Source organism: Rhincodon typus, chromosome 5 (assembly GCF_021869965.1).
Source record: "Rhincodon typus isolate 14 chromosome 5, sRhiTyp1.1, whole genome shotgun sequence".
NCBI lineage: Eukaryota > Metazoa > Chordata > Chondrichthyes > Orectolobiformes > Rhincodontidae > Rhincodon > Rhincodon typus.
This window is the reverse complement of record NC_063336.1, coordinates 28,222,634-28,235,794: the sequence shown is the minus strand read 5'-3', so window position 1 is coordinate 28,235,794 and position 13,161 is coordinate 28,222,634. Positions and strand designations below refer to the sequence as shown.

Here is a 13,161-nt window from a genome sequence, read left to right as displayed (position 1 = left end):
TGCTGCTTGGCCTGCTGTGTTCATCCAGCCCTGCACCTTGTTGTCTCGGATTCTCCAGCATCTGCAGTTCCTACTATCTCTCACACACTTTCATGTTGGTTGCCCTGTTAAGACAGTAAAAATGTTTTGTTTACTAGAATACAGTGGAAATTTGAAATGTGAAAACATGAAGAACTATAATTAGACTAAAATAACCAATATGTATGGCAGGGCCTATAATCAGTGCTAGGGGAACAGAGATAGGTTTTCTGTTGTTAATGGTTGCGTGGTAACAGCTAACCTTCAGCTGGACAAATAAAAGTCTACTAAATAATGTGCTTTTCAAAAAAGCGATATAAATTTTATTCAGTCCAATGATTCAAAAAACAATGTTAATTTAACTGCATAAAATTTAAATTTTGATTGAGTTTAGAAAGGTACGATAATACCAATATGCGTATTTCAGCTCCAGTAAAATCACTTTGTAAAAATAGGCCTTTTTTAATCTCAGTAGGAATATTTCTAGTTTCTGAATCAGTATTATATTGCTGAAAGTTTTGTTGTTTCCTATGTATCTAGATTTAGAAGATGATTTCTGTCCCAGTTCCATTCATATTTTATTAGTGGATGTGTTTGTATAAATTCCATCAGAAAAGAGGGAACAGCAAAGCTGAGTTGCTCACGTCTTTAAGCTGTCATTAACAGCACTTTTCAATTGCCAAACTGAGCATGTTTTCCTAATTCCTCCACTTTTGCCTCTCATTTAAATTCCTCAATCTCCAGTGCCCAAACAAGTACTGTAACAATTTTGTTACTGAAATATATTCACTGATTTCCTCCTTCAATCTCTGCACTGACAGTTCATCTATTATCCATGTGCTAGTTGTCCTATTTTGCTCCCATTTTAGTGGCATCTTGGTTTCAATGTTCGTATCCTTGTTTTCAAATCCTGCTAATCCACATCCTTCCCTCTCTCTCAAATGTTCTTCCAGCCCTTCAATCCTCTGTGATATCTGCATACTTCCAATTCTGGCCTCTTGACCTTCTTGATTTTAATTGCTCACCCTTGGTGGCCGTATTACCAATGCGCTGAGCCCTGGAATTGTCTCCCTAAATGTTCTGCCTTTCTATCCTCATCTGAAAACCTACCTCTTTATCCAAGCTTCTGATCATCTTCTTATATAATTCATGAGAAACTTGGTTTGATAAATCCTCCAAAAGTGTTTTTGGGTGTTTCAAAATGTTTAAGAGCCTGTATGAATAAAAATGGTAACTGTTATAGATCGTAGTTTCATTTTTCATCCCCTCTGATATGTAATGAAACTGATGTAATTCATCCAACAGAGGAAATATACTCATAACCTAGGACACATTTCATGGAACCACCATGTTCCAACCACTTTAGCACTTGAGCTACAGTATTGAAAAGGATTGATGTCCAACAAAGCAGCTTTGTATGAATAAAATTCTACCCACCTCACCCCCTCCCCCCACTTTGTACTGACTAACTGTATCAGTTGTGTAACTGTATCAGTTGGGTAACAGTCGATTGTGGATTTTTGTTTGAGTTGGTTAATTTCTGGAAGCAGCCAAAATCATAGATTGAAATCGATCTGCCATCAGGTTTGAGGTTTTTTTTGTTGAAGGAGCTGCTTTTGCAATGAATTTTCTTTCTTAAAATGCAGCAAATTATAATTGCTTGTCAGAGCAGGTGTGATGATAACACAATAGCAACATTGAGTAAGTACATTTTTACCAGCTTTCTCATGACATGCTGAGAGAGAAAGGTTTTTACAATGTCAGATCATGCAATTATTTTTTAAAAGTCAAATGATAATTACAGTTTGCCCTGGACAGTGTTTATCCCTTAAAACAGATTATCTGTCCATTATCACATTTCTGTTTGTGGTCCTTGCCTTGTACAAGTTCACTGCTGTATTTCCAATATTAGAGTGACTGTATTTTAATGCAGTTCATTGCTCTAAAGTGCTTTAGTCCCGAGATCATGGAAGGCTTCCTGTAAACAAAAGTTCTGTTTTGCATATTATGCACAAGCTGTGTCGTAAGACGAGTGTCATTTCTTTAAGATCCTCAAATGAAATTCATCAGGGCTTCTGCACTTGTCAACTTTTAGTTCTAATAATTCTCTCATTACTTTTGCCCCGATGAATGAAATTGTTTTAGGTTCCTCCATTCCTTTTAAACTTAAATAAGTGCAATAATGAGGGCAGGAAAACAGAACTAGCTTCAGTGAACTGGGAAATTCCATTATGGAATAGGTCAGTAAAGATGCAATGGCAAATGCCTGAGGGGATATCTCAGAACACTTAGCAATGGTACAGTCCCATGAGAAAGAAAGACGCCAAAAGATGGATATACCACCTGTGTATAATCAAGGAAATTAAAGATAGTATCAAATTGAAAGAAAAAGCATATAATTCCACAAAGATGTGTAACAGGTGAGAAGATTGGACAGAAAATAAAGAACATCATAGAATGACTGAAGATTTTTTTTTTGTTTTTACTTGGAATGTGGACATTGAACTGTGTGGCTTCCTCAGTCATTTCACAGGGCAATTATGGGTCAACCACATTGATGTAGGTCTGGCATCAAATGTAGGTCAGACTTAATTCCATAAAGGATATTAGTGAACCTGATGTGTTTTTAACATCATTTGGCAAGGACTATGTGATCTCCGATAGACAGCTTTTTAATTTCTACTTCAAATTGTACCATTTACTGTGATGGGATTTGAGCCATGTCTCCAGACATTAGCCTAGGCTTTTGGATATACGACTCCATCACTGCCTCCCCTTAAGGGATGGAAATAAGCACTTACCTGGAAACTTAGTGCCAGTAAGGGCATTGCACCCATGAACTTGTCTCATTCGTACTGCACTGCAACCATCTAAGGTAACCAGCCACAACATTTTAAATAAGGAGAGAGAAATTAGCATAAACAAAAGCACCAGCTAGAAAAAAAGAAACAGATTGTGAAAGCTTCTACAAGTATTTAAAAAGAAAAAAGGAGTAAATAAAGTGAGGGTTGGTCCTTTAGAGCATGAGTCTGGGAAATAAGGAATTTGCAAATGAATTGAGCAGATATTTTTGGACTGTCTTTATTGTAGAGTATACACATTACATCCCAAAAATAACTGTGAATTGGAGAAAAAAAGAATGGAGAAACCATTTCTATGTGTGTGTGTCTATGTGCGTGCGTGTGTGTCTGTGTGCGTGCGCGTGTGTGTCTGTGTGTGTGTGTGTGTGTGTGTGTGTGTGTGTCTTTGTTGGGGGGTGGGGTGGTGGGGAAGCTGTTGGTGGGAAGATTTAAAGTAGCAAACTACAGTCCAGTTGGTTTAATATTTATCACAGGGAGGATGCTGGACTCATCTGTTTTGGAGGATATAATATTTCAATACAAAAAGGCAGATTTTTGATAGGAAGTGAAAGGTTATCAGGTACGGACAGTGAAGATGAACCATGTTTTATTGAATAGAGGAGCAGACTCGAAGGCCAAATGTCCTTACCGTGTTCCTATGTTCTTCTGGGAGTTTATAATTTTTTTCTCAGACAAAGATATAGCAGAGTCATTGAATATTTTAAATGTAGAGATTCTTGACTAACAAGTAGGTCAAAGAGGGCTGGAACATAGGATTAAGGCCCCAATCAGATCAGCCACGATCTCACTGAATGCTGCAATAGGTTTGGTGCACTGAATGACCTACTCCTGTTTCTAATTCATACGTTTAGCATCTATCAGTTAAAACAGTTGCAATCGTGCATCAAGTAATTACACAATTTAATCAATTAACTAGATTTATGCATCTAATATTTAAGGTTTTGAGGAATAACTGTTACAAATATGTAATTTAGCTCAGGAAAGAATACAATTTTTAAATGATTGTTTAACCTTTAAAATGTGAATAATTCTGTTGATCATTATCAATGATGATTTAGGAAGAGATTTATTGATTGGAATGCTGAATGTATAATGAAACAACTTTGGGTGATGCAAAACGATTGCATTTATATTAAGAAGCTACTGACATGTTTCTTGAACACTTGCCTGCTATCGGACCAAACTCACTTAAACACTCAATGTTGCTTGGCCAGTTGTTCCTCATGTTCATCTTTCAAATTGGCTTTTCAACCTCCATCCCCAGCTGGAACCCAATTCCAGTAGCATACTCCTCCAGAATACATGCTCCAAAGAAGAGAAAATATTGAAGCTGCTGTTATTGCCCACTTAGCCAGGGCTGCTTTGATCGGGGTAAAGAAATCAGGCTGTGATGAGAATAAGACTATTAAGGAATAGACATTTTGGTAATATTAAAAGAGATAGGTGGGACATTAAGTGATGAGTTGAATAGTAAGATAAATGCCATTAAAATATGTATTGAGTAAACAACTTCAAGAGGATAAGGCGCCCTGCTTCAAATAGATTGCATTCATGTCTTTTAAGAAAGAAATAGAAGACTACTCATACCTAATTACTTGTTAGAAAAGGTGTAGTGCTAGCAATAGCATGTAATTCCTGTATTTAAGAAAAAGGACTGAGCACGTTCAAGGAATTATAAACCAGTCAACTCATCATCAATGATAGGAGAAAAATGGAATCTTGACTGAAGGGGAGAATAGAATATCATCTAAAATGAACAAAAGTGTAAAATAAATAGTCAGTATTGTATTTTAAAATGACAATTGTCACTTGACCAATGTGACTGAATTTTTTGAAAAGGTAACAAACAAACAGAGTAGACAATGATTAAGCAGTGGATGTAGCTTATTTGGATTTTCGAAAAGTAATCGATAAAGTGTCCCATAACACACTAATGAATAAGGTCAGAGAATCTGGAGTCAGGAGACAATTGGCAACAAGGTCTGCTGGCTGCAAGACAGAAAGCAGAGAGTGGGAATATAAGTTAGTTAATCAGAGTGCTGGGAGGTGTGTTCAACAAGGATCAGTCTTCCACTGTTGACAATTTACATCAATGATTTGGACTTTGGAATACAATTTCTAACTTGTAAATGATATCAGATTGGGAGGATCATCAATACTGAGGAGGATACTGAAACAAATTGCAGACATTATTTGCCAGTTTTTTTTAACCAGTCTGTAAGATTGTACATTAAGGTGGAAAGATTAATGAAATCACTTGCTACGTGGATGATGTAAGTCCAGGTGGGGATAGAGGAACAAAGGGATCTCAAAGTGCAAATACTCCAAAGCAATTCAAAACCCTAATTCAAATGGCAAAATATCTTTTTGCTATCAATCCTTTAACACTATACATTGTAACGCTTGCACTGCTAAATCTCACCTGAGCGCAGAAGAGTATTATATGTAATTAATCATTTTAATTGAAATGATATGTATGGTCTCATTGTTTTCAGATTGAATAGATGCACACATACTTAATCTAGCAAAATTGGTTATTTTTACCACTAGGTTATTGATCATTATTGAACTTGGTTTTTGGCAAGAAAATAGGTTTGTAGGGAGTACCCTGTACCCCAAGGGCACCTGAACAACCTTTAACGTGGCCATCTAAAACAGATATTAAGCACCTTATTAATGCTAATCGGTGGCTCAACTCATATCTTGACCTCTACTCAGGTTCTGCCAGCACTGATGTGACCTAACAAGTGCTGCCACCAATAAGAAGGTCAGTGTGGATCACTGCACATGCTCCGGCCATGATCAACCTGAACTGGCTGTGAAGGCACAATAACGTGTTGAAATATTTAGGTCAGGCATAATTCCTCAAGTCTTCATCAGCGGTCTTCCCATCTCCAAGTTCCCCACCTGGTCAACCAGCCTTTCTCCCATCCCTGCCGTCTCTGGAATTAATAAACAAATGAGTTAAAAGAAAATTAAAGAACAAAACATAATAAATGTTCATATCCCTATGATTTTTCAACCACGTTGTTCTTGCAGTATCTAGGAGACTCCAGGTGTACTGTTGCCAACCATACTTGAGGTCTGTTTTGGGCTGACTACTGTTTGGGAGTGTGCTACCTCACAGATTTCCGTACTACCTCACTGCCACCAAGGAAATACTTGTCAGCTAATGAGCATTAACTAGAATGTATTTGACTGCAAATCATTCTGAGAATAATGGAAATGCAAAGCGATTTGGCTGTAAGGGGTATTGCAAGCTAAAAGAGAAAAGACTGCTAATATTACTTTACCATGCTGTTAATCTTCAGGTTCACCATACAGGGAAAAGATCACCATCGCCATTCTCCAACTGCAGGAGGAGGGGAAGCTACACATGATGAAAGAGAAATGGTGGAGGGGCAATGGCTGCCCAGAGGAAGAGAGCAAAGAAGCCAGTGCTTTAGGAGTCCAGAACATTGGTGGCATCTTTATCGTGCTGGCTGCAGGCCTAGTACTGTCCATCTTTGTGGCAGTGGGTGAATTTCTGTACAAGTCGAAAAAAAATGCACAGCTTGAGAAGGTAAAAGACTTTTCCAGTGCATCTGTAAGTTACTGGAGATTATATAGTGCAGTCCCATTGATTTTTCATTAGAATGAAATCTTATTGAATATATATATATAAATATCCAAATTTCCTGACAAGAAAATGGCTTAAATTTTGAGCGTATGTTTTGTGACAGCAAAATCATATAAACTCAGAATTTGAATTTTGTAAAAAAAATACTGTGCTTTTTAATTAATTGTCACTAGCTTTGTTCGAGCTTGCTTATTTAAAACAAAATAAATATTTATTTGTTTTAAAGTGCATAGGAACTGATTACTCCATGTAACTATAAATGCAGTGGTATTTGATATAAAATATTTATTGTGTTAGACAAACATGGATATAAACTCAAGCACAACATGAATAATCCAGTCAGTAATGCATACATATTGTTTTATCTCTGAACAGCATTCTGAACTTCAAGCTGCAAAAATGGAATATCTTTGATTTTTTCATTGTTTACACATTGTATGTGGTGTTCAATTCAATAAATATGATTGTTTTAAGTAGTTATTGGCAGTTCAGTGTATTTGAGTGCAGTAAAAAAAAGACAAGCAATATGACTGTGTTTCATTAAAGCAGATAACACAACAGAAGGGAAGTGCATTAGAATAGCAATCGTTGAATCCATATCTCAATTCATAACCATGTTGCCTCTAATACAGTTTTTGTCAGATAATAAGCTTAAGTAACTGCATCCATGTTTGTCATTTATAGCAGTTTTGATTCATGCTATAATCTGCTGTGCTTTTAATTAGCCATAATGCTTTGTCTCTGCTGTGCATCTCCTGATTTTTCTTTTTTAATTAAACACTGCTTATTTCTGTAGATATGCAATGATTACTCTGCCAATATTCGACCAAAAAGCAATGGCTTGCCATTTCTTTGGTGGGGTACGTTGTAGCAAATAGATTACGACTGAAACAGACACTGCCCTATTTACTGTCGATGACTGAATGAGCAAGTGATTCAAGTTTGTTGTCATCACATACATTACAAATTTAAAAATAAAATGTATAATTTCCCATACAAAAATTTAATTTATTCATTTGAGCTACAATTAATAAATCTAAATGTCTGAGTTATTTACTGTAAAACCTGCTAATTAGCTTTAATAACCAACTGTGGATTTTTCCTTGTCTCATGCAATCTTTCGCTGTTTAATGAGAACTATGGCTATAACAGTAGAATATTGATGTAAAGCTTGAATAAGTTAAACCAAACCATTGTAGTTATTGCACCTCTACCTTTTTTTTTCAGTCATTTTAGCACCTTGATCGTGTTTAGTTGTGTCATGTCAAAATTACATCTTGTCACATGTCTACTTTTTTTGTCCGACTAATTTTGCTTCGGGGTTTAAATTACTGGATTGGTGGCTTCTTCACGAATCATCAATTGAATACCCTGAAGCAGTGGCAGAAGGTGTCACAAAGTGATGAGAAAAGAAGCTTGGGGAATGAGTCTTTCAGCCAATATCTGTGCAGTCATTAAAAGATGAAAAGGGATTGATTTAATAGTTAACATTGGAGCACTTACTGAACCATTTACCCCAGATTAAAGGATCACTGCATTAACTGTTTTCTTTTACAATTATTAACAGGGCTGGCAACAGTAGAATCCAAATGAGAAAGAAAAGTCGATGAACAACGGCATAAAATTAAATGTGTTTCGGTGCTCATGCAGTTAGGGAGATTTATTTTCTGTTTTAGTTTTCAGAATTTGACCATGGACTTAGCTCTAAGATCTGAGGTTTTGATGTAGAGACAGGAAACAGGAGCTGAGTTTTATTTCGGGTCAGGAGCCTGCCTCTGAGGGATATTGATAATGTTTGAAGTTTCTAAGTGCTCTTCACCCCCTTTGGGCATGGAGACAGATGCCCATGAGGGCAACAGGAAAGCTGTCGGGTCTGGAAGGCCAAACCGGGGCTTTCCAGCTTCAAGGAAGTTTCTGGTTGTCGTACAAATCAGTAACTAGAAAGGACCTTCAACACACAGGTGCCCTCTGACTCACCTTTTAAAAACTTTAACAAAATAAAATCAGATAAAGCAGGCAGGCCAGCAAAGTGGCAGGTGGGTTAAGGGTGGCACAGTGGCTCAGTGGTTAGCACTGCTGCCTCACAGCACCAGGGACCCAAGTTCGATTCCACCCTCAGGCGACTGTCTGTGTAGAGTTTGCATGTTCTCCCCATGTCTGCGTGGGTTTCATCTGGGTGCTCCAGTTTTCTCCCACAGTCCAAAGATGTGCAGGTTAGATGATTGGCCATGCTAAATTGTCTTATAGTGCCCAGGGATATGCAGGTTAGGTGGATTTGCCGTGATAAATGTGGGGTTACGAGGATTGGATGGAGGGGATTGGTCTGGATAGGATGCTCTTCGGAGGGTCGGTGTGGATCCAATAGGCTGAGTGGCCTGTATCTGTACTGTAGGAATTCTGTGATTCTTTGGGTTCCTTCCCATGGAGGCCTTTGGCTGTACATCTATGTCAGTGGACTGTGAGAACCTGCAGACTGACAAAGATCCAACCTGTACTTTACCCTGGCACTGCATGCTCACCCCTCCTGGTTGTTTATCTGCCCTTGTTATGTCAAGAAACTCAAGGCCAACTGGATAATTCTAGGTCACCTCCTAACCAAGTCTTGTCAAGACTCTTGATGAGTCTAACCAGCCTTGTGGATTTGGGTGACTTGTCCTGGGGACTGAACATGTCTCTGACAAAACGGCTGACATCAGTAACGTCACCCGACAACTTAACACAGACACTGGCACTGTGTTTTTTCTATTTTTCCTCCACCTTTGGGAACCCCAAAAATTCACCCCTAGCTGATGGCAATATCAACAGTCAACTTCTTTCAGCTGTGTGACCTTAGAACATAGAACATAGAACAGTACAGCACAGTACAGGCCCTTTGGTCCACAATGTTGTGCCGAACTTTTACCCTAAACCTAAGGTCTACCTAACCTCCACCCCTACCTTATACTATCATCCATATGCCTTCATTTAACTTATCATCATTTTAACAAAAAGAAATCGTGTACTAGCCTGGAAACTGGAAGGTGAAAAAGAGTCACCTGTGTCAGGGAATTCCCCAGCTGCAGGTAGCACCACAGGCTGTGTAGCATTCCTCAATGAAACCACAATGTCCGAAGCAGTGTTGCACAAACTAAATTTCTCTGCCTATTTCTGCTAGCTTTACAGTTTATGCTGGAGGGTGGTTAAGCAGTGGTAGGGGTAGGGCAATGGTTGGATTCCTTCCAGTGCAGGCTAATTGACACACAGTATTATGACTATCATTTATTAATACTGTATATATATATATTTTTCAAGAAGATGAAATATTTGATTGATAACTATGAATGCAGTAAATATTAGCATTCCTGTAGTTCCTTACGGTTTAAGCAGAGCACATTATTCTTAAAAGCACTCTTGTCATTTCTATTTAAAGGCTAGTAGCAAGCTAAATGCTTTACTTTCAATCATTGCCAAGCTTGTCTGGTGTTAGGACAGAGAAATCTAAACTAACATGTGATTTCACTGTCGCTTCAAGGCATTGCTGTTTGATTTCATTTTCAGTCTTTAATTTTCCCCACAGAGGTCCTTCTGTAGTGCCATGGTTGAGGAGCTCAGGTTGTCTCTCAAGTGTCAACGGCGTCTGAAACACAGGCCTCAGGCACCAGTCATAGTGAAAACTGAAGAAGTTATCAACATGCATACATTCAACGACAGGAGATTGCCTGGCAAAGAAACAATGGCATAAAGTGTAGAAAATCCACACCGAGCACAAACAGTAATCTTTGTTCCCAATGACCTGCAAGAGTGTTTCCTGTGGAAATATGCAAAACCGTGCCGAACAAGCGAGTTACCTCATGATGCTGTGTTGAAAAAAAAAATTACCTACCTTATGAAAACAGGGTGGTCAAAGTCAGATTCCGAAACATTGTCAAGGACCAAAACATGCAAATAAAATAATTAAATGCAGTAAAGACTTTCCCCCTTCATCCCTCTTTTCACCCCTCTGTCTTATTTTCCCATATCGGAAATGAATGGTGATAATAAAGAATAAGAAACACTGGACAACAGAGGGAAAACTGTGTTGAGTTATAGCTAAAGTTATACAAGGTGGAAATGATACTGAGGATTGTCCAAACTTGTGCAGTTGTGCTGTAATAGAGGCTGTTCAAAATAATTGAGGTTTAAGATGAAAGAGGACTGAGAGGCTTTGGAAAGAAATGGTGAAACTCTGATGCGATATTTCATGTATTTGTATCACCATCAGAAAGGAACACAAGGCAATAATTGTTTTCTGTCAATTTAGCTTTTTTTTACAATGGATCAGACTGCTTTGAACCCTCGCCAAATGAAAGAACGTTAAACAATTAAATTTTCTAAACAATGGATTGCGAAGTTGTTTTCCAAAATCTGAATGATGTAGGGTATAACAAACAGCCTAAAGACCTTTAAGTTTGTGTACTTCATTGTGGTAACAGAAGAGTGTGTTCCCTTCAGCTCCCTCCATCTGGGTCTCAAGATTTGGTCCTTTCAAGTTGCTTCGCCCACCTGCTCCCACATTCAGCTGAACTGATTTGACGCCTGGCCTTTCAACTCGTGTGGTTCCGCCTGATTAATTATGGATATAGGATTTTCACTGACATGATCTCATGGTAATGTTGCAGGAGACTCTTTTGTAGAATGCACTAAATCTCAAGTCACAACTGCTACAAATCCTTGTGGGCAGTTTTTCAAGATGTTCATGTTTATTTGTGGAAATGCAAGATTTATATGAAAATAGTTTTTGTATGGAATTTTTGTAATAATTTTTATCAGAAAATGAACACACGGGCACTAAATCTCAACGAGTTTCCATTAGGCTGATAGCATACAGTGATGAACTATTGTGTGTAATAAAAGGCACAGAGTCTTGGCCATATATTGTGATAATAAATGAAGTGCATACTGAGTATTGTCTGAAATTAATGCACAATCTTTGAAAAAAAAAGGAATAGAGACATTTTTATTTAAATATTTCACACCACATTTAGGTCAGTGTTTTACCCAAATTGGTTTGGTTCCCATTGGCAGTAAGTCTGGCATTTTGGAAATTGAAAAAAAAATCCCACAATAAAGGAATTATACAGTAGTATGGCGCATAAACAATGAATTCCACCCCCCGCCCCCATCATGCTTATGATTAATGGTACCTAACCAATATAATGTAAACTTAATTGCCTTTGCTGTGTTATTGAAATAAGAACTGTCTGCAAAAATATTGGTCAGTTCAAAGTCTATAATCCAAAAATCACAAATAAAACCCCAACAAAGATGCCCATTTTCTCTTTTGGTTCATGCAATCAGAAAACCTATATATTCCACTCTCTCCCATTCTGGTATTGGTTACTTTTGATTAACACCATTTTTTTTCATTTGATATCCTATTTGGATGTTCATTCCACTATTTAATCACCATCAGAGTGAAGGAAAACTGCCTGTTGTCGGTCCTGAATTAATCTTTTAATGATTTGAACCTGTATGCTTTGTACTGTTCTTATTATGCTCTCCTGGGTCTACCTTTCCCACACTGGTTACTATCTCACATTCCTTATGAAGTTCCTTTTCCCTTTGAGGTCAAAAAAATCCCCATTTTTTAGTTTTTCATCAAGCCCAGCACACACTCTCTGATGCTAAGGCTCATGGCTTTCTCCTGATCTGTCTCCAGTGTTTGAATATCACTGAATCTCGATGACCAGAACTAGAAACAAGACTCAAGTTGTAGTCTGACCAATGTATTGTATTGATGGATCATGACTTTTTCTGACATGTGTGCTGCTGTTTTGTTAATATAGATCAGCATTGTATTGCTTTGTTGCCTTCTCCTCTGTATTTATTGAATATGTTGACCATTGAATCTATCATGAATTCTCTACATTGTGATCAACCATTTTAACACCATTCTTGGAATACATATATCCCTTTTGTTGCTTATTTACAGAACTTTATAGATGTCCACCTGTTCACATATTAGAGGTAATTCTACAACTGTGCAAATCTAATGAGGAGGTCTTTGTGCACCATTACAGCGCATATCTGACCATTTAAGTTAATGCTAGGAAGATCATGTAACCCATGTTTGAATTCCAGTTTTGCCTGAGAGACTTCTGGTGAGCAACACAAAGTTGAAAGGTTACCTCTTATTTTGCCCAGTTCATTTTGTTGTTCTTGGTTTGCAATCTCAGATTCACTTACAACTTCCATTGTGATGTCCGCACAAAAACACTCCTACAGCTGGTGGCATTATAGCATTTCACCTGTGCAACTTCCAGTCCTCTGCATGCATCACAGTGAAACACTTACAAATCAGTTGCTTTTCAGAGTATCATATGGAAAAAAAAGTATATATTATACATTTATTAAAATAAAAATTACATTAAAATGAAGAAAAAATATAAGTCTGTAAAGCTGGAACTTAATTAGGTTAATCTATTCTGGTCCAGTTATCACCTGCCTTGCTTCATGTGATAACTCCCCATAGGAAATGATACACATCAACTAACAGGTATACAGCCCTGCTCACACATTCACACAAATACAACATTGATTAGCATAGTTCTGATTAGTTTTGGGAACAAATACCTATGAAAAATGCCCTTAAAAATAAAGAATGCTAGACTTTGACTAATGGCACCTAAAAGACAAGTTAGTGGT

General features: G+C 37.6%; 1 protein-coding gene across 1 annotated transcript in view; it reads left to right on the top strand.

Annotated features, from left to right (window-relative positions):
- Positions 1–10,229, top strand: part of LOC109911859 (glutamate receptor ionotropic, kainate 2) — a 392,551-nt gene extending 382,322 nt beyond the window's left edge. Inside the window, exons 15-16 of the mRNA XM_048596706.1 lie at positions 6,191–6,441; positions 10,055–10,229. Of these exons, the coding sequence (XP_048452663.1) occupies positions 6,191–6,441; positions 10,055–10,219 (416 nt within the window). The 3' untranslated portion in view covers positions 10,220–10,229. The remainder of the gene's footprint in view (positions 1–6,190; positions 6,442–10,054) is intronic.
- Positions 10,230–13,161: the final 2,932 nt, after the last annotated feature.